At 56.2% G+C, this 26,717-nt stretch overlaps 2 protein-coding genes across 3 annotated transcripts in view; both read right to left on the bottom strand.

The window, feature by feature from the left end:
* CLCN7 (chloride voltage-gated channel 7) overlaps nt 1–9,617 on the bottom strand; it is a 41,027-nt gene extending 31,410 nt beyond the window's left edge. Inside the window, exon 1 of the mRNA XM_075899147.1 lies at nt 9,405–9,617. Within this exon, the coding sequence (XP_075755262.1) occupies nt 9,405–9,587 (183 nt within the window). The 5' untranslated portion in view covers nt 9,588–9,617. The remainder of the gene's footprint in view (nt 1–9,404) is intronic.
* A 2,840-nt stretch (nt 9,618–12,457) lies between these two features.
* PTX4 (pentraxin 4) lies at nt 12,458–18,760 on the bottom strand. Of its 2 annotated transcripts, XM_075899146.1 has the most exons (4): nt 18,549–18,760; nt 17,096–17,891; nt 15,853–15,952; nt 14,453–15,029 (listed from the first exon to the last, which is right to left on the bottom strand). In XM_075899146.1, the coding sequence occupies exons 1-4, from the start codon at nt 18,684–18,686 to the stop codon at nt 14,582–14,584; spliced, it is 1,482 nt and encodes a 493-aa protein (XP_075755261.1). In that variant the 5' UTR covers nt 18,687–18,760; the 3' UTR covers nt 14,453–14,581. The 2 variants fall into 2 exon arrangements, with proteins under 2 accessions (XP_006130647.2, XP_075755261.1); XM_006130585.4 differs by lacking the exon at nt 15,853–15,952 and having other exon boundaries at nt 12,458–15,029.
* Nucleotides 18,761–26,717: the final 7,957 nt, after the last annotated feature.

Raw genomic sequence — 26,717 nt, 5'->3', positions numbered from 1 at the left:
TCCCATCACTCGGCACCAGCAAGGGCAGGGCCTAGACCAAGCCTGTTAAACGGGCCCAGCATGCAGTGCCAGCGGCGATGGGCATTTGGCTGGTGCAGAAAGCATCCGCCCTGGCCTCTGAAGTGTGACCGCCCCAGCAGAGGGGGGCACGGCCCGGGCAGAGGGCGGGGAGCGAGCTCACTGGGCGCTGGAGCTATTTTAATTCTGCCCCTTTCCGCAGATCCCCTCCGCCCGGCCGGGCCCAGAGGCCAACGGGAGCCGCAGCACAGGAAGGAGCCAGGCCTGCAGTCACAGCCTGGCAAAGGGAAACAAGGAAACCGCGTCCCACTGCCAGGCGGGAGCCCATGCAACGCGGGGAGAGGGGCAGCCCGACGGACCTACAGGCGCACTGGACTCGCCGCCTGACGGACGGAGCAGCAGGGCTGGTCAGTCTGCAACGATCAACACCCTTTCCAAAACGCACCCCCAGGCCTGCCTGCCATTGCCCAGCGCTCGTCTGGCCGATGCTGTACGCCAGTGGTCCCCAACCTTTTGTGGCTACCGGGAGGCCGGGGCCAGCACCATGCGCCACACACCCAGGGCCAGCACCACGCATGTGCCATGCGCCGGGGCCAGCCCAGATGTTTCGGCAGGCGCAGATAAATGCCCCAGCAGGCGCCATGGCACCCGCGGGCACTGAACTGGAGACCACTGCCATATGCAGATGACAATCTCGCGCATGCTCCTGCACTAAACAGTCCTGCAGGCCTAGACGGAGGCAAATCCATTTAAGCCATGAAGGAGGAAATCAGAATTTAAATCAGGGGTGGGCAAGGATGCAGTTTGACAGGTTAATCCCGAGCCAGCACAAACAAATCACGTACGTTCGTTCGCTCTCTCTCTCTCCCCCCCCCCCCCCCCAAGCATCGAAGTAACAATGTGAACGTTCTACAGCCGGGCCCACGTCACCACGGTATTGGAATGACCTGGGAGCTGTAGCCGGGGGGGCGGAGGGACCCCTTTATGTGACCCCCTGCCTTATGACGGTCTCCAATGCCACAATCCCGTACCATGATTTTCAGACCAGACTGCCTGCCTGGCTCAGTGCATAGCCCAGACTCCTCGGGGGCGGGGGGGGGGGGGGCGCAGAACTCCGTTGCAAAGGCAGCCATACAAACCGCATTGACTTTGCAACAAACAGTCTTTTGTACGGAGGGCAGCGTCCCCTGCAAAGCGTTTACCGCGTGAAGGGACGGGCGCAGTCGGGAGGGGTAGAAAAACTAGACACTCAAGTGCTCTTGGTCTGACCGGGAGCACCAAGACGTGGACCTCGCATCTTCTGCGGGGGCCTCTGGCAGGGAAAGGCTGAGTCGGGCTTCCACTGCCGAACCTTATGGGGAGAAAACACACGAGGAAACTCACAAGCGGAGACCCCGTGTATTAGCTGGTGTACAAACTCCCGTACTGTTGAGCAGAGGGACCAGGACCGTATGAAACTGGCACATCAGACTAAGACGCAAAGCAGATTCTTCAGCATTTAGAGCTCCAACCCTGAAACCACCCAAACCCTCTGAAAAGCAACTGCCCTCCAGGCTCTCCGAGGAACAGGCTCCTGCTTAGAGGGGTGCTAAGCCCAGATGGGACTTTTTTGATTCACACGGATAGCAGCAGATGTTTGCAAGAGAGGTGGGGGAGAGCAAATACGACTGACGTGGCTGGTCTGATGTTACCACCAGTTGTCACTGCTACAGACAGACAATGTTCTGGGCAAACTGTATGGAATTCAGTCAATCCAAATGCAGTAAGAGGTTACTACCTTTGGGAAACACTCTATGGCACTGGTGGTACCTCGTCTCTTAGGGACGGGGACGCTAATGGCATCTCCCCGCTCACCAGTCCTCTGCAGCCACCCCTAGGAGAGCCGCACGTGCCGATTCATGCCAGATTCTCCACAGGCCAATGAAGAAAGGACTCTTGGACAAACAGCCCGGAGTTAAAGTGGCTCAGGGCCTTCCTCCCGACCCCGCCGAGGGACAGTCCTTCAGGAAGGATTGGATCGGGCCCACAGAGACCCCCAAGGACCAACAAGGAACTTCCTTGAAGTGGGTGTCTGAAGGATGGCTCCTGCCAGGGCCCGTGTCAGGGTTTGTGTGTGTGGGGGAGGGAGGGGAGATCCTTGTGAAGGTGACATAGGTTTGTTACTGTGTGTGATGGTCTCTGTTGTGCTCGCATAGCAAGTGTTGCGTGGTGCTCTCCGACTGCAGCTGGTGACCATCTCTGAAGAACGGAGCAAGTTCCTGCCCCAGCTCCTTGCGACGGACGCTCACTACAGACTTCGGGCGCCAGTCGACGTTGCAAACGAAGGTGCTGCCGGGTTCTAGCACCGTGGCCAGTTCGTCCAACTGCACGTTCTAGAAAGGGAGCAGCATTCTGGGACACGGTCCAATGGCCGAGGTCAGACACTGTCAGCATCAGCTTAAGATGACATGTGAACAATGACAAAGGGCCCACTGGTGCAGCACGGTGGAACCACAGCGGTGTTGCTTGACAAGGAGGCCAACACAACTAGTAGCATCCCAGCAAGGAATGAGACACCCAGGCACAGAGCTAATGAGGCCTACACCTGCGGAGGGGTGACAACCACTGCTCCCTGGAAGCTGGAGAGATTCCAATGCCACCCAACTGATTAGCAGAGTGCGCACAGCGAGGTTGTTTGTTTATATTGATGGTGCACATTCACACAAGCCTTTGCACACACAAAATTTATTCCACACAGATAGAAAAGAAAATCTGCACACAGATGGAAAAATTAGAGGGAATATCGGTTACAACCCCCCAACAACGAGAATCCACAAGATTTGATTCAGGCAGAAGCAACTGGCCTACATGCGACCAAACTTTAAACTCTGCACCACGCACAGTAGCTACAGGCGGCGGACTAGCCATGAAGCAACCCTCGCTTGTGAATAACAGCGTGACTTCAATCAGCGCTAATGAACGTTGACAGAACAAACACGAAGACTGTGTACACAGCAAACTTCTGACAACCTCCCAGCTTTGCTCTGAAGAACCATAAACAAGAAGCATTTGACTCAACTTAACGTCTGACTCTGTCCGTGGTGAGTAAACTAGGCCGCAGGCTGGGGACTGTAATTCGAGGGGTTTTTAATTTCCGGAGAAGGGTCACAGGACAATAATTATTTCCTTTCTGTATCCTCTGCACCATCACATGCTGACAACCCGGCTCTGGAACATGCACGATATTAAACAACAACAGCCATGGCCCCGCACCCCACCTCCGTGGAGCAATTTGAATGACCACACAGACCAGGGGAAAATAAAGCTGCAGTCCTCAGGGGCCCTGCTGTAAAGGGGGCACTGGCCAGATAGAGCGGCTGCTGAAGCACTTGCTGGGAAGAGCATAGGGCCCATATTTGGTTTGCCCCCCTCTGAACAGGGGGAATCCTGATCGGCCCCAAAGTGTCTCTCAAATCCTGTGGCTAAGAGACCTCAGGAGAAACCTGCCATCCCCAGAGAGTATCTGCCCGACTCCAGCCTCCGCACCTAACACACACCTTGTGAGAGGCACAGCACGCCGCCTCCTGCGACTGCTGAGACCAGGCGAGGACGCCCGCATCCTGACCACGGTGCTACCCTGGGCCACGCAAGGGGCCGGGATCTTTCATACCAGCCTCTGGTTATCCAACAGGTGACAAACCCGTCCCTGCGCTGGCTGCTGGAGGGCAAGGCCTCGCACTAAGAGGGCAGCTGTTCAACGTACAAGAGAGACAACTAAGGGGGAGACATGACAGCGGACTACTAAAAATTACGAGCAGCATGGGAGGAGCGAACCATGAAGTGTTATTTGCCCTTTCCCACAATATGGAAGCCAGGGCGCAGGTGATGAAGTTAATAAACAAGAGGAAGTATTTTTCCCCACACAAGGGAATGCAATATTAACCTGTGGAACTCCTTGCTAGGGGACGTCATGAGGGTCAAAACATAACTCAGTTTAAAAAGAACTAAGTTTACAGCAGATAAGTCTATCAATGGCTATTAGCTAAGATGGCCAGAGACTAGGGAAGTGATCGTGTACTGCAGAAAGGGGATATTCTGGTGGGCTGGAGAAGTCCCTGCCTGCAGGGGGCGGAAGGTTACTCCAACATAACATTGAACCAGTTAACCAATTAAACGGGATTGTACGTCCCTAATTAACACAGATAACCTCCCAACAGCCTATAAACTCACGCAACAATCTGACATTGGTTGCATAAGGGAGCTGAGTATTTGGGACCACGCCTCCCCGCATGGCTGGACTAATCCATCTGCCAACTTACCCCTTTCGCCCCGTCCAAAAAAGTTACTCTCAAGAAAAGCAGAGACAGCGAAAGGCACAGCAGGGATACGACCAGTCACACCACCATAAAGTTTGCTTGTACCCACAGTGGATTAGAAGGCAGGCTCTTCCTCGGCAATTCTGAGCCCATGTAACATCATTCCTGCCTGGGAATTCACACCAAGCCTGGGCAGAGGGTCTAAATATTTTATATTCAATTTGTGAGTTACCTTGGGGGGGGGGAGGGGATCTGATCAGACCCCGGTGAACGGGAAGGAAGGAGACACACACGTAGTGGGGTTTTTATGAAGATCCCTTATCCTAGTATCAAGTGCTAAGCTGAACTGTCCAAGCCCTTTTGATGGATGAGTTGTGCACAAGACTCAGGCGTTTCAGCGGTAGGGTACAGTCGTGTTATCTGATTCGTGTGTGCGGGGGCTTAGGGGTGTAGAACACAGGAACCACTTTGCCAATTCAGACCCCGGGACCATCTCACTCAGTAGCCTCCTCCTGACGGTGGCCAATCCATGGGACCTCAGGAGAGCACAAGCAGCTTCGTAGAAGATCACAGAACACTGGAATTGGAAGGGACCTTGAGGGATCATCAAGGCCAGTCCCCTGCCCTCACAGCCGGACCAAGCACCGTCTAGAATTCTAGATTATCCCCGACAGGTGTCTGTCTAGATGGCTATTTAATAATCAGCTCACACAGCGTGTCTTCCCCAATCAGGCAGTGAACGCCTCCGGCTCTGACACAGAAGAAATTCTCTCCTTTGACTTCAACACGTGTATGTTCATTCCGTAACGAGAGACATGCTCAGCCCTGCAGACGGCCCATCGCCATTCATCCTACCGCGCTCCTGGCCGTAGCGAGATCGGACGGCGGCTAGCGGTGTCTCGAGGAGAAGGTAACCGTTTCCTTGTACGGACAAGGTGGGCGAGGTGGGGCAGCCCGTCGGGGGAGCGACGCTCTCAAGCTTACACAGAGCTCTTCGCCAGGCCTGGACGGGGACTGAGTGTCACAGTAAATACCAGGTGGGACAGACAGGTTAGCGTAAAGTAGTTAATCTGTGAGCACCCCCAGCACTGCAAACAAGGATTTCCTTTTCTGCTTTTCCATTTGCTGCCTTTCCTGGCTATTGAATGAATATTTCATGAGCCTGGATAAAAAAGATCAATGGGGCGCTTCTCTACAGTACCCATAGGCCTGTGTTCTCTTCTTGTGGCTACCACAAGCAAACGGGGCCCAATCTTCATCAGTCTCCCTCTGCGCAAAAGCCGAACCGTTTTCATTTCTGAAGCTTCCCTATTCCTCTGATCTTTGGGATCCTATGCTCAGCCTAACCTCCCCGGTTAAGCGGATGCCGTTAAATGTGTACCACAGCAATATCACTGGCAGTGCCGGTCCCTCTCCCGTTCCTGGGTTTTCACTGAGCCGTGCCAGGCCCAGCTTAGGAACAGCTGACGTTCCCCGACTCGCCAGACCAGGTTACAGCTGTAAGCTCTGACTCATGAGCCAGGGAGCACCTTCCAAGCCAGAACTCCCGACAGCTTGTGCAATACACAACCGCAAACAACTCCTCTAGCCAGCAACATGCCCCACCGGGAGACAGGCCATACTAACAGCCGTCCCTTCGGAACATGGTGCACAGACAGGCGTCCAACATTACAACGGGAGAGACGCTTCCTGTCGAACGAAGCCTGGATCGACCACGGGCAGGTGAAGGGCTTGCCGTGGCGAGCAGCATCGCACACTCCAGATACTATTATTCCTGGTACGTCACCCCATGTGCTGCCTGAATTGAAATGAGTCGCCATTTAAGAAGGTCTATTTTCCTCTGCTCAGCTGCTCCAGCCATTGCCTCATACCGGAGAGCAGGCCCAGAAGCCGCCTGCTAGGTAACTCACTCCCAGACAAACGGGTGTTTAAGCTAGGGATGTAACAGTGTAGTCGATTAACAGATAAGCAAAAGCTTATAGGTTCATTCTATAGGCTACACACATTCCCCCCACCCCTTGCCCTCAGTACGTTTTTAGCAGGCTGGGCAGCAGCCCAGCCTCGCACTGGGTCCAGGACTTACACTTTAAATGCAGAGTCACAGCGGGGGTATTAGGAGCCAGGCAACCCGGGTTCAGTTCCAGCTCATGCCGGGTCTGTGAGCTCAGCCCCTCCCCTGGATAGCAGTGCGGGGTGACAAGCAGCCAGTTTGCGAGGGGAACTGGTTTTTAAACAGGCTCCCCTTGAGGACCAGTTCCCACTTGACTCCCCATGCTGCTGCCTCTGATGGAGTGGCAGGGGGTTCCTCGGGAGTGGGGCCGGAGCACACTGGCTTCTGGCCCCACCCCCAGGGACTATAGATCAGTCGAGTAACAGATAAGAATTCATGAGATTAATCGACTATTCAATTAACTGATCTTTAACGTCCCTAGTTTAAGCACAAATTGGGGACGTCTCCGTGGGTCACTGCTTCTGGCCTGCAGCTGAGAGCGCCATGGAAAGGGGAAGATCAGGAGCCCATTAAAAGGGTCTCGTACAACGTACAGCTTCCCCTCTCCGTGTCTACAGACCCTGCTGCTTCCTACTGGCCACAGCTGATCAGGCAGAGATTTCAGATTACCCACCAGCCAAGACCGTGGCTTATGCAATGACGATTTCCTTTGCCCGTTATGTTTCACGAGGATCATCACGAAGAAACGGTTAGTAGCTCCTGCACGTATTCTTTTTACACCAGGCCCATTGGTTTTATTGCCACGTCACAGTCCCCCCCTTCCCCCAGCAACATGGCTTCTCGGGGGGAAAATCAGGCTTAGCTGTGTCACTGGGCCAAGTGTCTAGCTGGTCACTGGACTTGGGGTGGGGGGGTGGGGGGAGACACAAGAAACGCTCTATGAATCAGAGCCAGGTTCTGTTTTTCCCCTGGCTGGTTGTCCTAGTCACTGCAACTTGCCCAACGCTCTGCTCTGGCGCCACAGTAGGAAATCTCAGCTCACTCTGGTGCCCTGTAAAGTTCTGCTTTTTAGTCCAGTTTTCCAGACTCGGACACAAGACAGACAGGCCTGTCCACGACTGAGCAGTGAAGAGCGACAGGCAGGCAGGACTGTGCTGTAACTGAGGGCACAGCCGGATAGCGACACAATTTCTGCTCCATTTTCTCCCCTCCAGCTCAGGTCGTTATCAGCTCAGCATCCCTAACCAGAGCATGGGTCCAATTCCTAGGCAGCCAGAAATGCTCCACCCCCTCTTGATGCATTACCTGAGTGCAGTCTCTTAAGGAGGGCAGAGAGTGACCCTAGAAAAAGGGCAGGAGTCCGTTGGGAAGCCAAGCTCCGACCCCCATCCATTGGCAGAGGTCACTGTCCACTCAGGAGTCCCAGACCCAAAATGAGGCACCCTCCATGCCACCAATAAGCCAGTCCCACTGCTCAGCAACCCAGCACATCATTGTGACACCCAACAACTGCACACACACATAGTACCCTCCCTCTTGACAGGGAGAGGAAAGCGCGGCTGTCTGGGTACAGCTGCCTGCTCCAATTCCACTGAGGGTGGTGAAGACACTTGAGTTTCAAGGGGCTCTCCAGAGACAGCAGGAGACAAAAACCAACACCAAGACTAAAGGAGGCAGGAGCTGATTGTGTGAATTCTCTGCACCCTCAACTCACTCAATACAAAATCCCTCTTTTAGGGCCACAGTTTAAAGCTCCCCCAAGCCTCAAGGCTGCGTAGAGCCTGTAGCAACCACTTGCTCTTCAAATGAGCCACCGGACAGATTTATTTCACCCAGGACCCTTGTCACTTCACTACCTAGACTGTCTTTGCCATGTTGCAGCATTTGTCCAGACCCTCCCTGCCCGAGCTGCCCAACACCCCGCGCAGGGCTCTGCCAGACGTCTTCCTTTTACAGGAGCTTGCGTGCAGTTACCCCAGGGAGTAGCACAGCCCCGGCTGAACTCCCGCAAAGGGAGCGCTCAGAGCTCCGCCAGGCTCTGCGACCGACAGAGCACCCACTTCAGAGCAGCAGCAGCAGCTGCGACAAGCCTGGCTGGGGCTGCATGGCTGGACCACGGAGGCTAAGCAGAGCCCAGCTGGGACTACAGGTGGGGGTGAAGCGAGCAGACCAGGATGGGGGGAGAGGCAAGAGGCAGACACGCAACTGGGCTTGCTGCTCACTGGACAGTCCATGTGCACAGGTCAACTGGGTGATACAGGGCATCAGCTACAGCGAGCCCAGACTCCCCAGGGCAGGAAGAATGATACCCCCCCACTGGGGCAACCCCACTGACACCAGCCCCTGGGCGAGATATCCCCCCCCCACAGCCCCACTGACACCGGCCCCTGGGCGAGATCCCCCCCCACAGCGCTACTGACACCGGCCCCTGGGCGAGATCCCCCCCCACAGCGCTACTGACACCGGCCCCTGGTCGAGATCCCCCCCCACAGCCCCACTGACACCAGCCCCTGGGCGAGATCTCCCCCCCCCCCACAGCCCCACTGACACCAGCCCCTGGGCGAGATCCCCCCCCCACAGCCCCACTGACACCGGCCCCTGGGCGAGATCTCCCCCCCCCCCACAGCCCCACTGACACCAGCCCCTGGGCGAGATCCCCCCCCCCCCCACTGACACCGGCCCCTGGGCGAGATCTCCCCCCCCCCACAGCCCCACTGACACCAGCCCCTGGGCGAGATCCCCCCCCCACAGCCCCACTGACACCGGCCCCTGGGCGAGATCCCCCCCCCCCCACAGCCCCACTGACACCGGCCCCTGGGCGAGATCCCCCCCCCCCCACAGCCCCACTGACACCGGCCCTGGGCGAGATCCCCCCCCCCACAGCCCCACTGACACCGGCCCCTGGGCGAGATCCCCCCCCCCACAGACACCAGCCCCTGGGCGAGATCCCCCCCCCACAGCCCCACTGACACCGGCCCCTGGGCGAGATCTCCCCCCCCCCCACAGCCCCACTGACACCGGCCCCTGGGCGAGATCCCCCCCCCCCCCACAGCCCCACTGACACCGGCCCCTGGGCGAGGTCCCCCCCCCCCCAGCCCCACTGACAGCAGCCCCCCGGGCCCGCCCCCTCGCTCGCTCACCGGCCGGGGGGGCGGGGGCCCCGCGCCGTTCAGCAGCGGCGTGGTCTCCCCGGCGGCCGGGGGCTCGTCCTCCTCGTCGCGGTCCCGGCCGGACCAGGACACCTTCTTGGCGACGTTGGCCATGCGGCCGGGCTGGGGGGCAGCTGCCGCTGGCGGCTCCGCATCGGGCTCCAGCCGCCTCATGTGACCCGGCGGGCAGGCAGCGGCGCCGGTCATGTGACAGGAGCTACGGCGGCCGCCGAGCCCACGCGTGATGCATCATGGGGGTTGTAGTCCCACGGCAGCCAGGGGCGTTTTCCTGGACGGCCCCCTGTGCCCCATCCCATGGAGGGCCCCCTGCCCACAGGCCCCCTCCCTGCCCCTCTGGGCGGCCCTCCCTGCAGCCCCTGCCTCAGCAGGCCCTAGTCACCCATGCTGGCCCTTCCCACGTGGCTGGTGGTGTAATTGCTTTAAATAATCAATAAAGAACCAAATTCCTGGCTGCTGTAATAATTCCCAACCCGCTCCATGGCCGGCTCCGGCAGCATGTCAGGGAGTCCCGAGACCTCTCAGAAAATCACACAGACCAGGGGGCGCTGATTCTGGAGTCAGTTGCATTGGTGTAAATCCAAAGTAACGCCGCTGGCAGGGGAAGGGGAGAAAATCTGGAGTGATTGCACTGACACCAATGGAGTTACCCCAGATTCATCCTGGTGTCACTGAGCTCAGAACCAGGACCACAGAACTTAAACAGCCGTACAGCCCCCGGGCGGCGCCTGATCCGTTAATACAGTGCGGCAATCCGAGACCCGATCTGCAGTGAATCCAGCAGAAAGCAATTGCTAGGGCACGCCAAGGGCAGAGCACACAGAACTAGGGCTAAAGAAAATACTCTTGGCTGGAAGAGTTGAAGGAGTTGGGGGAACTTGACCCTTCTCCTTGACTCTGCTTGACGGTACAAGTCAGGTCAGGTCTTGGACGAGCAGGGATGTTAAATGATCCCAACTGTTTTCTCCTGCATCCTCTGCAATAGGGTTCAATACAAATGTGCTTGGTGCAGTATCTCCACTGACCCTGAGCGCCTGGCGGAGTTAGATAATACACCGTCCAAAAACCAAACCAACGGCCAAGGGAGAGGAACTGAGAGGCACAGGGAGGAAGGCAGAGGAGAGGAAGGAAACACTATAATGAGCCATGGCCACAGAGATGGAAACCAGGCCCTTTCGATCCAGACAAGCCGCTTGCACTTAGTAACAGCCGGGCTAGTTGACAATTTTCTGCCAAAACGTACGACACTTTTGTTGCAAAACACCAGCCCGAGGGAGCAAAATGTTCTGTCCAACTCATTACAGGGTCTACAGCCCTCTCACCAAAACAGGGACAGCTTTCCAGATGACTTCCCAGCAGGCTGCTTCCATTCCGGGTTCCAGAGCCCACAGCTCTGACCCGGCAGCCTGTGACAAAGTGGGAATTGTGTTTACCTTGTTAAGCTGCGTGGGAGTTCTACTGTCCTATAGTAATGCCATGTGTGTGCCTCGGTTTCCCCAGAGCACTGCTCCAGTACCTAGAGGGTGATGGGAATTGCAGGTGTGACTCCCACTGAAGGAGGCTACCCCAGATCAATGCACCTTCATAACCTGAACCAGGAGAGGGTGCAGCCAGATGACACCTGGAAGAAGGACAAAGGCCGGAGGAGGGGTTCGGACCAGGCTGTTAGGCATGCGGGTGACTGGTGGGCTCAGGGCAGAGGGAGGGGGTTAGGGCCCCTAGCTCTGGGGCCCCTCTCCACAAGATGGATTGTACTGGCTGCTTCTGGATCCTGTGCTGACAAGTCTGTTCTACGCGGTGTCCCTGTCGACTAATAAACCCTCTCTATTCCCCTGCTGGCTGACAGTGGATGGGGGCGCAGGGCCCGGTGACTCCCCATGCAGCCGGTGACCCGGACCTGCTCTGAAGACTGCTCAGGGTCTCTGCCACACAGAGGGGAGTCCACCCGCCAGCCCTGAGCCCCCTGATTGCGGCTTTTTTCTCCATAGCAGGGTCCAAGCCATCCCTGGGAGCTCAACTGGAGCCAGGGGTCTTAGGGCTAGCAAGGCTCCTTGCTCAGCCAGGCTCCCCACAGTGGAATGGGGCACAGGGGAGCCCTGGGACCTCCAGCACTGGACCCCCAGTTCTGCAGTTCTCCGTGGAGCTGAGAGCCTGGAAACCCCGAAGAAGAAACCTGGAGCTGGCTAGTGCCACTGAGGAGAGAGAGAAAGAGGCGAGAAGCGGGGCTGAGCCAGAGGGACGGTGACTAAAAGCCTCAAGTCTTTTGGGTCATTCCCAGTCACTGCTGCCTGTTTCCATCCTGATGATCTTCTCCCGTGGCAGACACATCCATGACTCATGTCACTGACAGGCACTTGACCCGCACCCTCCTGGCTTCGACTTTGGTTCTGCACAGTGCTGAGCGATTCCTGGCGGTGCCGTCGCTTCCCACTGACATCCAGGGGCGATAAAGGGACCCAGCACCTTGCAGGATGGAGCCTTGGCTGTGGAGCTCTGGCTGTGCTGTAGATGATGTCTGGCCCTTTGATTTTGGGAATAAAATAACCCTCAAGCTTGTAAACGTGAGTGAAAGGGACACGGTCTGTGCCCGGGGGCGTGTTACTAACAGCACCTCAGATGGGGACGTGTTCATCTTACAGCCACCACTTTCCTCTTGCCTGGTTCACTTGTTTGTGAGAAGTGGCAGCTCATGGCACTGTAATGGTGAGAGATTGGCCAGGAATGAGGCTTTGCTCTCTTTTCCAGATCTGGTTTACAGTGCCCATTTGCCAGCACTTTGTGCATCGTTGATTTCACCATGCCAGGCTAGTCAGTTTCCTGGACTGCCAGGGTGAGATTTTCATCTGTTCCAGGAGAAAACAATTCCTTTTAACACGGAAAAGACCTGGCTGCAAAAGCCTGTGGGTCAGCAGGGGCTGGACCCGAAAGGCTTTCGGCATCATTATCTGAAACTGACGAAATGTCAGGCTGATGCTGGCCTGTTTGAGCTGAAATCATCTTTAAAAGCTCCCTACCTGTCCCCATTTGTGCTGTTCGCATGGGCAGTTTGCACTTCACACACAGACCCATTGGGTTGTTTCCTTCTTTATTTGAAACGTCGCCAGATCCCAGACACAGGACACAGGCCGCGTGTACAGGGAGACACGGCACCACTTAGCTTTAGACTTGCAGCTGTTTCAGAGGAAGAGCCGGGCCAGGGGAAGGCACCATCCCACTCTCACACATTAGCTCAAGGCTGTTTGATCTGGTGGTTTGGAAGCAGAGGGGGACGCAGCCTGGGCTAGGGCTGAACAAAGAGGCAGGGTTCTTCTGCTGACTCACCCCGTTAGCCATGCGAGAGCCCTGCGCGAGTTGGGCACATGCTGTGTTTGAATTTCACTGGACTCTGAGGTGTGGGGGTGGCCCTCTAGGGCAGGGGTGGGCACTAAGTGGCCTGCGGGCCGGACACAATTTGCCAGGGTTAGCTCCTGGCGGGCCGCCACATGCTTTGTTTATCTGAGTGTCCGCAGGTACGGCGGCTCGCAGCTCCCATTGGCCACGTTCACCGTTCCTGGCCAATGGGAGCTATGGGAAGTGGCGTGGACTGGGCCACCAATTCCTGCAGCCCCATTGGCTGGGAGTGGAGAACCAGAGCCAGGAGAAGCTGCAACCGGCAGGACCTACAGACGTTCAGGTCAATAAAGCATCTGGCTGCCCGTGAGGGCTAATCCTGGCAAATCACATCCGGCCTACGGGCCACTTATTGCCCACCCCTGCCCTAGAGAGAGGGAACTCAGGGCAAAGCCAGAGAGGTCCTGAAGGAGGCCTAGGACCGATCCAGCCTGGGGAGAAAGCTTAGGAGAAGGGTTCTGCTTTGGAATTGTTCCTCGAGTTACTCATCAAGCCCAGAGCCATGGCAAGCGTAAGCGTGAGCCTCTGTGACCTGGGTACACATCGTCTGGGGCTGGAGGCGGCACAGCTGAAATTGACCAGCCTAGACTGCAGGCTGCACTGCGTTCCCAGGGCCTCCTTCCCCTGCCCATCCCCTCCCTGGGCTCTGCTGGGAAGAATTAGCTGTCAAAGGCAAGTTCCATTCATGGGCATTTCACCGTGAAAGCGCAGTGCAACTGTCCGGCTGGAAACAGCCGGTTTTCCTATTATAATCCAAGCGCCTTTCCCAGGGGCTGCTGCACTTATCTGCAGCTACAGCGCCTGGGGTTGATGTCAGCTCCGGGGGGCGGGGGGGGTTGCTGAGCTTGGTACTCAGAGGGGAACCCTTCCTGGGAAAGTGGGAGTGATCAGAAGTGAGAGTTGCAGCAGACGGCCCACTTCCCTCCACCTGTGGGCCACACCCGTCCCGCAGCATAGTACAGGGCTGGCTCCTGAAGGAGACATAGGAATAAGATCTGACCGTGGCCGGGTATTAAGGGCAGGGTGGCTGCGTCCCTTTCTATCTACCTACATCCCGTCGGAGGCTTTCCTCGCCTGTCCTAATCTGGTGCGTGGCACCGCCGGGCACTGTTAAATGGCTACCAAGCCTCTCCCCGCATCCTCCCCAGAGGTGGCTGCATTTCACGGGTGGAGGGGCCGCGATTGCTGGCTCCCTGTGCAGGGTTTGGGAAAGGCGACTCCATGCGGAGGTGACGTGTTGACACGAGCTGGCCTCTGGCTGCTTCGCCCTTTGGATCCAGACCGCTCAGCACTCGAGAGAGCCGCCTTGATTTCTGGCCTCGGCGAGGGGGCACGAGCAATCACCTGATGACGTTTCCACCCGATCGGCATGGAAAGCCTCGGGGGATGGGGGTTTGCCGCTCGTAACGCCCCTCAGCCCTCATCCGATGGAGAAAAGGGCTTTGGGCCCACTGAGCAGGCGGGAGAAGTGTTCTGGCTGGCAGGTACCACAAGCCGCTGTTGGTAGCTGCCCGGTGTCCGGGCTGCTCAGGCCTGTGGCAGCCCCGGGAGGGGGGGTGGGTTTGATTTACACACAGTGTTCCAGGCAGGTGCAGTTCACTTTCTGCACCCATCCATTGAGAGAGGAGACATCAGCCAGGCTCAGGATGACCCCCCGGGGCAGCCCCTTCCCCGTGGCTATGCTGGACACCTCCCCGGGCGTCAGAGCCCGGTCCCAGATGGCAAAGCCGGCCAGGCGCCCCACAAAGGCTTCCGAGGGGTCAAAGCCGCCCCCCACCATGTCCTGCTCCTGACCCAGAATGAGCGACCCGCCGGGGGGGATCTCGTAGCCCTCCTGGAAGCGGGAGCCCAGAGCCGCCAGTCTCCTGTCCACGTAGAACCAGAACTTGCCCTGGAGGGAGGACCAGATGACACACACGTGGTGCCATCGGCCGTCCAGCAGCCGCCCGACCGGCAGCTCCCGGAAGGCCGGGTCGCCGATGACGAAGTGGATGGCCCCCGGGGGGGCCGTGTTCCGGCCGTGCAGGACCAGCTTGTTGTCGTTCTCCTCCGTGGCGTAGGAGAGGATGGTGCCCAGGGAGCGAGCGGGGGTGCTCACCCAGCCGCAGGCCGACAGCTCGTGCAGGCCGGTCCGGAAGGCCTGGCCGAAGGCGGCGAAGTTCTCCGTGGAGGCGTTGGGGAAAAGCAGCATGGAACCCACGTTGCAGACTGCGGAGGGGAGAGAGCGACGGTCACGGCCTGCTCCGAGCACACGGGGCTGTGAGGCGGGACCGGCCTCCTGCCCTTCCGGCAGCCCAGGCAGGTTCCCCCCGCCCCACCCTGACAGTAACCCCTAGTGCCTCTGCCAGGGGGCCCCCCGTGAGCACAGCATGTAGGGCTGTAGGCACCCCCAGGCACCTCGGGATCACCCTCCCCGTGGCCCCCGGGATCCTGAGGCACAGGGAGGCGAACGGCCAGGTTCTCAGCAGCGCTGAGTCCTTCCAGCTGCCCCGTGATGCCGACAAATCAGCCCGGGGCATAGGTGGCTTGTGGTAGCACTCGGGAGGTGCACCCCCCGTACCCCTGCCAAAATTCTGCTTGCTAAATGGGGTGCCTTGTGCCCCTCCCCCTGCAGGCACTAGCTGTAAGCGCCCCTACCTGCGGGGTGCAGGTAAATACAGCAGCCGAGGCCTGCTGGGGCTGGAGAAGGCTGGGTTAAACAACAGCGCCACCCAGCGGCTGCTCGACAGTCGCTCCAGCCTGCTCGGGTCTGACTGACGCTGATGCTGTATTAGCTAGAGAGAGTCAGGCCCCCAGTCTGAGGGTCTCAATGAACCCGTCACCTCCCTTCCTCTGGAAAGCCGCCTGAGCTGGGTCTATGTCCCGGCCCTGTTGGATGCTGGCGAGGCCGTGGGGCCGGAGAGCACGGGGCTGGGGGGAGCTGGCACCAGGGCCCCAGCCTGCCAGGGGCATCTGCTTCTGGAAGGGCCTCGAAGGCCTGGACAAGATGTTGAAACTTGATGCAGGAGACAAGGGGGAGCCGGGGGAGGACCCGAGCGCTGGCGGCCGCAGGGAGATCAGGCAGGAGGAGGACGAGGAATTCACAGAGCCCTGGAGGTGACGCAGGAACAGCAAAGACCCTGCTCCAGGCGCTTCGCAAGGAGAAGAGAAAGGAGTCAGAGGAGGGAGCTCGGGGGGGTGTTGGTGGATGGGCATCCCATGTGGGGCGTGTCCATCGAGGGGAAGGAGCCAGGACAGGGCGGGAGAGCAGGGGCTGAGCCCAAGGTGCGGACGGGGGAGGGAGAAGTGGGGATTAACAGAGATCTCAGAGCCCCGGAGGGGATCCAAGACGGGGAGGGTCTGAGGAGGGGGAATTCGCACCGTCTCTTGTCCAGCCCCCCCGAGCAGAGCAGGGTTCGGATAGGCCCAGAGAGCAGCTTGTACGGATCCCCCTTCCAGAGCCAGCCTGCGCTGGGCTTCCACAGAGAGTCCCCACAGCAACCTTGCTGGGGAGACCCCTGAGCCTCCTCCCCCGCCAGCCCTGCTGCTGCAGCTGCTACGCACCCCTCCCCCACAGCCCCCCTGAGCTCCCTCTGGGCTCCCCACTCCGGGATGGTGGGGGCGCACAGCTGAGGGACTCAGCTCCCTGGGCAGGTGGCCTGGATGAGACCATCCCCTCCACTGAGCTTTTCTGCCATGGACCCTGGAGAATGGAAGATGTTTGGCAACACGACTCCGGGGCTGCCCCCACCCCAGTGGGTTTCACACGATGGGTGCGACCCAGTTCTGGGCGGGCGCTGGGGCTGGTTGCTGCGGGGGATCAGGTGAGCGGCAGGGGGCTAAGGCAGCTCCCTGCCTGTCCCGGCACCGCAGACTGTGCTGCGCCCCAGAAGCGGCCGGCGGCAGGCCCGGCTCCTAGGTGGGCGGGGGAAAGCACCCAGGGCTCTGCGCACTGCCCCTGTCCCAGAACTAGCTCCGGGTACCTGCTGCCGGCCGCTTCTGGGGAGCAGCATGGGCTGTGGTTGCTGGAGAGGCAGGAAGCTGCCTTGGCCCCCCTGCAACCGCTGGCCGGGAGCTGCTCTAGGTCAGCCCCTCCTGCCCCAGCCCTGACCCCCCCAAAGCCGGAGCCCCCTCATATTCCCCAAAGCTCCGTCCTCAGCCCCGCCCAGAGTCCACACTCTAGTCAATTACGCTGGGTCACAATTTTCAAACTGGGTCATGAGAAACCAAGTCAAAGGGCAGGCCTAGGATAACCTCCTCCGGGGCGGCAGGAGAACGGAACCAGCCCTACATACGTGTGCCTAGGTTCTCGGGTGCTGGTGGCCACAGCGGCTCGTAGGAGATCTGGGTCGTGCTGCGGGGCGGTGGCCTGGCAGCTTGTGGCTCAGGCATGGTGGGTGTCTCTGGGCCGGGGGTCTGACTGCCACGGGCCAGGCTGCTCTGCAGCCCCCTGTTTGCAGCCTGGGCCAGGAGCTGCTGGGCCAGGAGCTTCTTCCTTTGCCTGCGCTTGGCCTTCAGCTTCACGCCGGGGCCCTGGCTCCCCCCTGCCTCCGGCTGCTTGTCCTGGGGCGTCTGGTTCAGTTCCTGGGCTGTGGCCAGCTTCTGGTGCCCAGATGCCAGGGCCTCCTTGTGCAGCATGTGCTTTAGCCGCTGCTCCAGCACCTCCATCTGGGTTCCCTGGCTCCTGCTGGCCTCCTGCAGGCTCTCCAGCTGGCTCTGCAGGGTGTTGCTGCTGGCACGCAGGGCGGCGAGCTCTGCCGTGTGGCCGGCGGTCTGCAGAGTCAGGTTGGACAGGAGGGCGCTCTGCTGGAGTCTCTCCCCGGAGCTCTGCTTGCGGCTGTCGCCCAGGGACCCAGCCAGAGACGAGAGCTTGGAAGCCAACTTCTTGGTTCTTTTCTGTAGCTTCTTCATCCAGGTTTTCATAGGGCCCAGGTCCTCCTGCAGGGCGGCGTGCGAGGCATTGAGGGCAGCTGTGACGGTGTCGTGCTGAGCCGCCAGGTGCCGGAACCGAGTGTCGATGTTGTAGGAAATGTTGTAGTTCCCGGCGATCCCCTGGAGGTGTCGCAGGGTCACCTCCTGAAACCGGCGAAACTGCAAAACACCCAGAAACCGGAGTGATTCCCACCACTTAGATCAGGGGTCCTTTCTGGGCAGGGCTGCCAAACGCTGGCTAATCAACCCATCACCAACCCGCCCCCAGGGACTCTGGGAAAACTGAGACATGAGCATTACGGGTTCAGCTTTCACAAGGGGCTTGTCACCGTGGTTGCTTTGGCTGTGGTCAGCTCCTGTTGACTGCAGCTTGGAACCAGGGACCTTCCATGTCCCCCGATTTTCCGCCTACCACTGGGCCAGGGATCTCAGGGCGTCTACCCTGTGGCAGGATGGTGGGATTAGGGGCTTCTGCCCTGCAGGAAGGGGGGTCTCCAGGCTTCTGCCTCGCAGAAGGTGCCTGCGGGGCAGAACCTCTAGCCCCACCAGCCTGCTACAGGGCAGAAGCCCTCCGCCCCAGCATGCACACCCAGCTCTCAAACTTCTGACGATTCTCGTAGGTGGCTCGGAGGGTCAGGAAGTTTGGCCATCCCGGCATATTACACCCAAATGCTTGTACAGCTCAGTTACAGAGCTGGGATGGCTGGTGAGCCAGGTACAGTCGGAATGCCCGGGTAGCCCCGCCGCGATCAGACACCCTTTGGAGGAAGAGGGATTTGACCCAGTCGGTCCAATAGCAGAGTCGGGGATACTTGCCTGCTCCTCGAGTCTCCTGACCCTTTCAAAGAACGGCTTCCTCGGCTCCCCGGTCCTGGCCTCCTGCGACAGGCTCCCCGGCAGACACCCGGCAGCAAGGAGAAGGCAGACGGGCAGCATTTTCCTTGCCCAGCGCATTCTGCAGCACAGCCCCTGGGATTCTGGTTCAGCGCCTGGCTGCTCTTTCTCCCTCCCGCTCACTCTTGCGCTCAGGCTTTTGTGGCAGATCTCACTGGTTCCCCCCCCCCCCCCCCCCGACGGCAGGGGCTCCTGTGCCTCCTGCCAAGCAAAGAGGAGCCGGTGGTTTCTCCTCAGAGGAGATGAGCTCTGCAGACTCCCTTCGCATTCCCCAGGAGCCCCACGCAGCGGCAGCCAGTGCGTTCTGCAGGGGCGAGCGGGCTGGAGCAGGGGGTTGTGCGGATGGTTAGTCCTGGCCTGGGGGAGGGGCGGCGTTTGCACCGTGCCTGTTCATACAGTCACTTGACACCCCTTGGCCCAGAGTCAGCCCTGCTGGGTTATGGCCACTGGAAATTGCTGCTCAGCCAGATTCAAGCAGGAAGCCAGATGGGTTTTGCAGAGGTGCGTGGGGCTGAGTTGATCACATGGTCTTTCCCCTACCCGGCCCTGGCCCTGCTGTCTCCTGCTAGTGCTCCCCAGGGTTTGTGGATGGCTTCCACTCAGCCCGGCTCACCAAGACATGACTCACAGACCGGGCAGCCACTTGTCAGCTGGAGAGCGCTGTCTACCTGCACCGGAGGCTCTGTTCCCCATGGCTCCCTGTGTGTGTCAATGAGCTATTTGTGTCTGTGGGTGGGTGTGTAAGCCTATGTACGGGTGTGTCTACAAAGTGAAAATGGGTGTCTGTGCACGTGTGAGTATGTGTCAGTAGAATCTGTAGATGTGTGTCCATGCATCTGTGTGGCTAAGGGAGTCCATGCACATGTGAGTGTGTCAGTGGATGTTATGTATGTGACTGTACATGTGCGCATGCGTGTGTTACCGTGTGAGAGATGGAGTGTCAACAGTGTATACCAGCTCATGTGGACGTGTGTCTCTGTGTGTGTCAGTGTCTCTCTGTGTCACTGTCTTTGTGCACGCCAGTGTGCCCATGTGTCAGTATGTTAGTTTATGTGTATTAACATTTTTGTGTGTGTCAGTGCCTCTGTGTACCTCTTGGTGCAGTATTTGTGAGTGTCAGGCTGTTTCACTGTCTCTGGGTAACAGTTTTTGCATATGTGTCAATATATGGGTGTCAATCAGTGTCTAGAAGGGTGTGTCAGTGTCTCTGAATATCTGTGTCTCTGGGTGTCAGTCAATGTCTGGGTGTCACTGTCTGAGTGTGTCAATCCATATCCAGGGGTGACAGTGTCTGGGGGTGTCAGTCCATGTCCAGGGGTGTCAGTGTCTTTGGGTGTCAGTCCATGTCCAGGGGTGTCTGTGTCCAGGGGTGTCAGTGTCTTTGGGTGTCATTCCGTGTCCAGGGGTGTCAATGTCTATAGGTGTCAGTCAGTCTGTGTCTGGGGGTGCCAGTGTCTGAAGGTGTCACTCAGTCCGTGTCCAGGGGTGTCAGTGTTTTTGGGTGTCAGTCAGTCCGTATCCAGGGGTGTCAGTGTCTGTGGGTGTCAGTCAATCCATATCTGGGGATGTCAGTGCCTGGGGGTTTCAGTTAGTCCATGTCCAGGGTTGTCAGTGTCTATAGGTGTTAATCGTGTCCGGGGGTGTCAGTGTCCAGGGGTGTCAGTCAGTCTGTGTCCAGGGGTATTAGTGTTTGTGGGTGTCAGTCAATCCATGTCCAGGGATGTCAGTCAATCCGTGTCTGAGGGTGTTAGTGTCTGGGGGCGTCTGTGTTTGGGGATGTCAGTCCGTGTCCGGAGGTTTCAGTCAGTCTGTGTCTGGGAGTATCAGTTAGTCCATGTCCAGGGCTGTCAGTTAGTTTGTGTCCAGGTGTCAGTGTCTGTGGGTGTCAGTCTGTGTCCAGAGGTGCCAGTGTCTGGGGGTGTTAATCAGTCTGTGTCCAGGAGTATCAGTCAGTTCTGGGTATCAGTGTCTGTGGGTGTCAGTCTGTGTCCGGGTGTGTCAGTGTCTGTGAGTGTCAGTCTGTGCCTGGGTGTGTCAGTATTTGTGGGTGTCAGTCAGTCTGTGTCTGGGTGTGTCAGTGAGTGTCAGTCAATGTCTGGGTGTCAGTTAGTGTTCGGATGTGTCACTGTCTGAGTGTGTCAGTATCTGTGGTATCCTGGTATATCAATCCATATCCAGGGTGTCAGTGCCTGTGGATGTCAGTCTGTGTCCGGGGTTGTCAGTTTCTGTAGGTGTATGTGTCCAGGGTGTCAGTGTCTGTGGGTGTCAGACCTTTAGAGGCCCTAAGCACTTTAAAGATTATGGTACCCCCCCATATGTAATTCAAAATAAAAACAATACTATACCGTAAAATAAAATTTTATTTTTCGAAATGACACAAAACTTACATGTATACTGAAATTAAAATAGCTGCTTTCTAGATTTTCTGATTGCAAAATTCTGGATAAGTTAATCGAAGCTGACTCAATGAAGCATGTCCGCTTCCATACACAATAGGGAAAGTGAATCAAGTCTGTCCTGACACATTGTTGTTCTCTGAGGGTTTTTTATTCTTTTCAGCTGAGAAAAAGAGCATTCTGTGGAGCAGTTAGTAATCATCAATGTTAAAAAAATATGTAGTGCGATCTCTACATTTGGAAATACACATTGTATTCCGTCTTTCAATATTGTGTCATGAAGATCAATGTGACTGAATTTCATTTTTCCTGTTTCATTAAACTTTGCGTGCATATAACAGTGGATCTGCCGTACTTCTCCACAGAGATTCATGTTCAAGTCAACAGGGTATGAGTCAACTAGCTTTTGGGAACCTTGTGATTATTGTTCATCAGATAAGTCCATATCGTTTAGAAAAGAAAATCTACTTGATACTTCTTTGTACACTTCACCTCTCCTCTTCATATGAGCTTCAAGTGTATCAATTATAGCGTAGTAAGTAGATACGTGAAATTTGTCTCTACGATTCAATACTGTTTCTGTTACACCGCTATCATTTGCTTGTTTTTTCCTGATTCGTTTGCGGGACTGGGCTTCTTTGTAGTTAGTATCAGGCAAGATACTTTTTGATATGTCTTCAAATCTTTCGAAATCATTCCTCAAAGTGTGCAAGTGGTCTGCTAATGACTGACAGAGGTCTGCACATGTTTTCAAATCCAATTCTTTTTCTTGGAGAGCTTGAATTGTGTGGTAAAAGTGTCAAATTTCATTCCGCATGGTCAACGTGAATACAGACTCTAGTTCTTGCATCTTATCTGCAATGTTTTCTGCCTCTCGTATAGTCTCTCCCTTTTGTGATTGGTCTTCAGCTATATTTTCTAATGCATACGCAATCTTTGAGTAGGACTCCAGAATTGCACTTGTTGCCACTGCATGAGCCTCCCAGCGAGTATTAGAAAGAGATTTCAACACACGATCATGGCCCAAATATGTTTCAAGAACTGCCCATCGGTGTGTTGAGGCAGAGAAAAATGTATAAAGTAACTGGACTGTTGAGAAAAAACTTACTGCCACCGGACAACAATCAACAGCACTTCGGCCAACAAGATTGAGAGAGTCTGCAGCACATGGTATGAATATGGCGGTGATGGGCTCGCCAGGACCCGTACTCCCCTGGGAGGGCCCTCATCCACTTCCCCGGCAGAGGGGCGGGGCGGCGTAGCAAGGGGCGACGACGCTCGCCACATCCAGCCTGTCGCAGCCAAGATCAAGCATGGCAGGACGCCGCGTGCCCCATCTCGGAGGAAGCGAGGTGGAACCACGCCGGCACGTGCCGGTTGGCTGCCGCGTAAGCCGTGGGCCCGGGAAGGCCCTCAGGGCAGGGCTCTGAGCTCACGGCCCTGCGTCCTAGGGCGTGAAGATGCCAAGGGGCGGGACGCAGTATGGCCGCGGCCTCACCTGGGCCATTTGAAAAGCGGCTGGGACGGAGGCAGCGAGGTGGCTCAGGGGGAAGGAGCCTCCGATCCCACCCTAAGTGGCAGGACAGTCCCCCGCGCTGGAGGAATCAGCAGGAGAATGCCAGGACGCTGCAGGGTCTGAGCGACTGTAAGGACAACGGCGAACGATTAAGTCCCCAGGATCTACCGGCAGGTCTGGAAGCCGGGGAGGGGATAGGAAGCAGCCCAGGGAAGAGCGCTTCTGGCGCCTGTGGGCAGATGCATTGCGGGACTAACCCCATCTGTGGTGCAGGGGGCACTAAACCCTGCACTTTGGGCCCCAGGCTGTGACCCGGTGGAGAGGGTGGGCCCAGCTCCCCCCTCCCCTTTCCTCTACACCTGACATCTGCTGGGAAACCTATACGGCAGTACACAGGCAATCCAGGAAGTTTTTGGAGAATGTTGGGGATAACTTCTTGACACAGGTGCTGAAGGATCCGACCAGGGGCCGTGTGCAGCTTGACCTTCTGCTCACAAACAGGGAGGAACTAATAGGGGAAGTGGAGGTGGGTGACAACCTGGGAAGCAGTGATCATGAGATGGTAGATTTCAGGATCCTGACCAAAGGAAGAAAAGAGAGTAGTAAAATACACACCTTGGACTTCAAAAAAGCAGATTTTGACTCCCTCCGAGATCTGATGGACAGAATCCCCTGGGATGTTAACATGAAGGGGAAAGGAGTCCAGGACAGCTGGCAGTATTTTAAAGAAGCCTTATTGAAGGCACAGAAAGAAACCATCCCGACGCGTAGCAAGAGAGGCAAACATGGTAGGAGACCGGACTGGCTTACAGGGGAAATCCTTGGTGAACTTAAGCACAAAAAGGAAGCTTACAAAGAGTGGAAACTTGGACAAATGACCAGGGAGCAGTTTAAAGGTATAACTCGAGAATGCCGGGGGGTTATCAGGAAGGTGAAAGCGCAAATGGAATTGCGACTGGCTAAGGATGTGAAGGATAACAAGAAAGGTTTCTACAGGCATTTTAACAAGAAGAAGGTGATCAGAGAGGGTGTGCGGCCCCTAATGGATGAAGGAGGTAACCTAGTGACAGATGATGTGGGGAAAGCTGAAGTACTCAATGCTTTCTTTGCCTCTGTATTCATGGACAAGGTCGGCTCCTGGACTTCTGCGCCAAGCAACGCAAGATGGGATGAAGATGGACAGCCCGTGGTGGGTAAAGAACAGGTTAGGAACTATTTAGAAAAGCTAAATGTACATAAATCCATGGGTCCGGACTTAGTGCATCCGAGGGTACTGAAGGAGTTGGCAAATGTCATTGTGGAGCCTTTGGCTATTATCTTTGAAAAGTCGTGGAGATCGGGAGAAATCCCAGATGACTGGAAAAAGGCAAATGTAGTGCCCATCTTCAAAAAAGGGAAGAAGGATGATCCAGGGAACTATAGGCCGGTCAGTCTTACCTCGGTTCCTGGAAAAATCATGGAAGGGATCCTTAAGGAATCCATATTGAGGCACTTGGATGAGAGGAAAGTGATTAGGAATAGTCAGCATGGATTCACAAAGGGCAAGTCGTGCCTGACCAATCTGATTAGCTTCTATGAAGAGGTAACTGGCTCGGTGGACATGGGGAAGTCAGTGGATGTTATATACCTTGACTTTAGCAAGGCTTTTGATACGGTCTCCCACAATATTCTTGCCAGCAAGTTAAGGGATTGTGGATTGGATAAATGGACAGTAAGATGGATAGAAAGATGGCTAGAAGGCTGGGCCCAGCAGGTAGTGATCAATGGCTCGATGTCAGGATGGCGGTCGGTTTCTAGTGGAGTGCCCCAAGGTTCGGTTCTAGGACCAGTTTTGTTCAATATCTTTATTAATGATCTGGATGAGGGGATGGATTGCACCCTCAGCAAGTTTGCGGATGACACTAAGCTGGGGGGAGAGGTAGATACACTTAAGGGCAGAGATAGGGTACAGAATGACTTAGACAAACTGGAGGATTGGGCCACAAGAAATCTGATGAGGTTCAACAAGGACAAGTGTAGAGTCCTGCACTTGGGATGGAAGAATCCCAAGCATTGTTACAAGCTGGGGACCAACCAGCTAAGTAGTAGTTCTGCAGAAAAGGACCTGGGGGTTACAGTGGATGAGAAGCTAGATATGAGTCAACAGTGTGCCCTTGTAGCCAAGAAGGCTGATGGCATATTAGGTTGCATTAAGAGGAGCACTGCCAGCAGATCCAGAGATGTCATCATTCCCCTTTATTCGGCTTTGGTGAGGCCGCATCTGGAGTATTGTGTCCAGTTCTGGGCCCCCCACTACAAAAAGGATGTGGACGCATTGTAGAGGGTCCAGCGGAGGGCAACCAAAATGATTAGGGGGCTGGAGCATATGACTTATGAGGAGAGGCTGAGGGACTTGGGTCTGTTTAGTCTGCAGAAGCAAAGAGTGAGGGGGGATTTGATAGCAGCCTTCAGCTTCCTGAAGGGAGGTTCCAAAGAGGCTGGAGAGAGGCTGTTCTCAGTAGTGACAGATGGCAGAACAAGGAGCAATGGTCTCAAGTTGTGGTGGGAGAGGTCCAGGTTGGATATTAGGAAAAACTATTTCACTAGGAGGGTGGTGAAGCACTGGGATGGGTTACCTAGGGAAGTAGTGGAGTCTCCATCCCTAGAGGTGTTTAAGTCTCGGCTTGACAAAGCCCTGGCCACGTTGATTTAGTTAGAATTGGTCCTGCCTAGAGCAGGGGGCTGGACTTGAAGACCTTCTGAGGTCTCTTCCAGTTCTATGATTCTATGATACACTACTCCACCCTCACTTGTACGCCCATGAACGCAAAAGTCGGCCGACCCTGGAACTCAAGGCAAGTAAACGCCACCCCTAGGAGGGGCTATCCCCAAGAGGAGAGGACCCCATAACCTTGCCATAGACCTGATGGTGGGTCTGCTGAACCCCCCTGCTCGGCCGAGAGGGGGCGCTCGCACCCAGAAAACCCATCACAATGGCATATTTGTTCTGTTCTAAAAGCTTCTTCTGCAATCCTTGATAACGCCCTTACATGTTGGCAGCATTGTCATAAGACTGACCTCTGCATTTTGAGAAATCTATTTTGCAAACTTGGCACAGATAATGCAGTACTTGATTTGCCATTTCTTCACCCCTGTGGCTTTTCAAATTGAGGAATGTTATAAATTGGTCAACTGGTTTTCCATCTGTGGGAGACACATATCTCAATTGATCAATATGTGAAAGATCAGGTGTAGAGTGGACAGATAAACTGAAGTACCCAGCAGTACTTATTTCATCCACAATAGCTGAACGAACTTTGTCACTCATTAGACCAATGAGTTCATCACATATTGTCTTGGATAAGTATGATGGCTTACCTTTGCCAGCATTCCCATATTTTGAGATATAGCCCGCTAAAAATGGGTCAAACTGAGCCACAAGCTCCAACAATCCCAAGAACAGAAAAACAGGGGAAGAGTGTGTAGTGGAGCGTAAGGAAGTCTAACAAAGTTCTGATTTTTCCCATGATGACTACTTCGATCCTTTTTTTGAAATATCAAATACCACATTATTTCCCAAAAAACCCCGCATTAGTCTGCCTATTGGGTAATCCAGCCTTCGTGTCAGTATCTGTGAGTGTCTGTGTCCGGGGTGTCAGTGTCTGTGGGTGTCAGACCATGTCCGGGGATGTCAGTATCTTTGGGTGTCAGTCAGTCTGTGTCCAGGTGTGTCAGTGTCTGTGGGTGTCTGTGTCTGGGGTATTAGTGTGGGGGGGGGTCAGTCCGTATCCGGGGGTGTCAGTGTCTGTCAGTCAGTCCATGTCCGGGTGTCAGTGTCTATGTGTGTCAGTCAGTCTGTATCCAGGGGTGCCTGTATCCAGGGGAGTCAGTGTCCGGGTGTGTCAGTGTCTGTGGGTGTGAGTGTCAGTGTCTGTCAGTCAGTCTGTATCTGGGTGTGTCAGTGTCTGTGGGTGTCAGCCTGTGTCTGGGAGTGTCAGTGTCTGTGGGTGTCAGTCAGTCTGTATCCGGGGGTGTCGGTGTCTGTCAGTCAGCCCGTGTCCGGGTGTCAGTGTCTGTGGGTGCCAATCAGTCTGTATCTGGGGGTGTCAGTGTCAGTGTCTGTCAGTCAGCCCGTGTCCGGGTGTGTCAGTGTCTGTGGGTGTCAGTCAGTCTGTATCCGGGGGTGTCAGTGTCCGGGTG

This window comes from Pelodiscus sinensis, chromosome 16, assembly GCF_049634645.1.
Source record: "Pelodiscus sinensis isolate JC-2024 chromosome 16, ASM4963464v1, whole genome shotgun sequence".
Taxonomy (NCBI): Eukaryota; Metazoa; Chordata; order Testudines; family Trionychidae; genus Pelodiscus; species Pelodiscus sinensis.
Note: the sequence above shows the minus strand (reverse complement) of the source record. Positions and strands in the feature narration are given on the sequence as shown.

Excerpts from the sequence above, each read along its gene's own strand:
- PTX4 (XM_006130585.4), bottom strand. The coding sequence starts at position 18,686 with ATGCGCTGGGCAAGGAAAATGCTGCCCGTCTGCCTTCTCCTTGCTGCC. Across the intron at positions 17,892-18,548 it reads TCAGGAGACTCGAGGAGCAG|TTTCGCCGGTTTCAGGAGGT; the intron begins GCAAGTATCCCC and ends GGTGTTTTGCAG. Across the intron at positions 15,030-17,095 it reads ACCCGAGAACCTAGGCACAC|TCTGCAACGTGGGTTCCATG; the intron begins GTATGTAGGGCT and ends TCCCCTCCGCAG.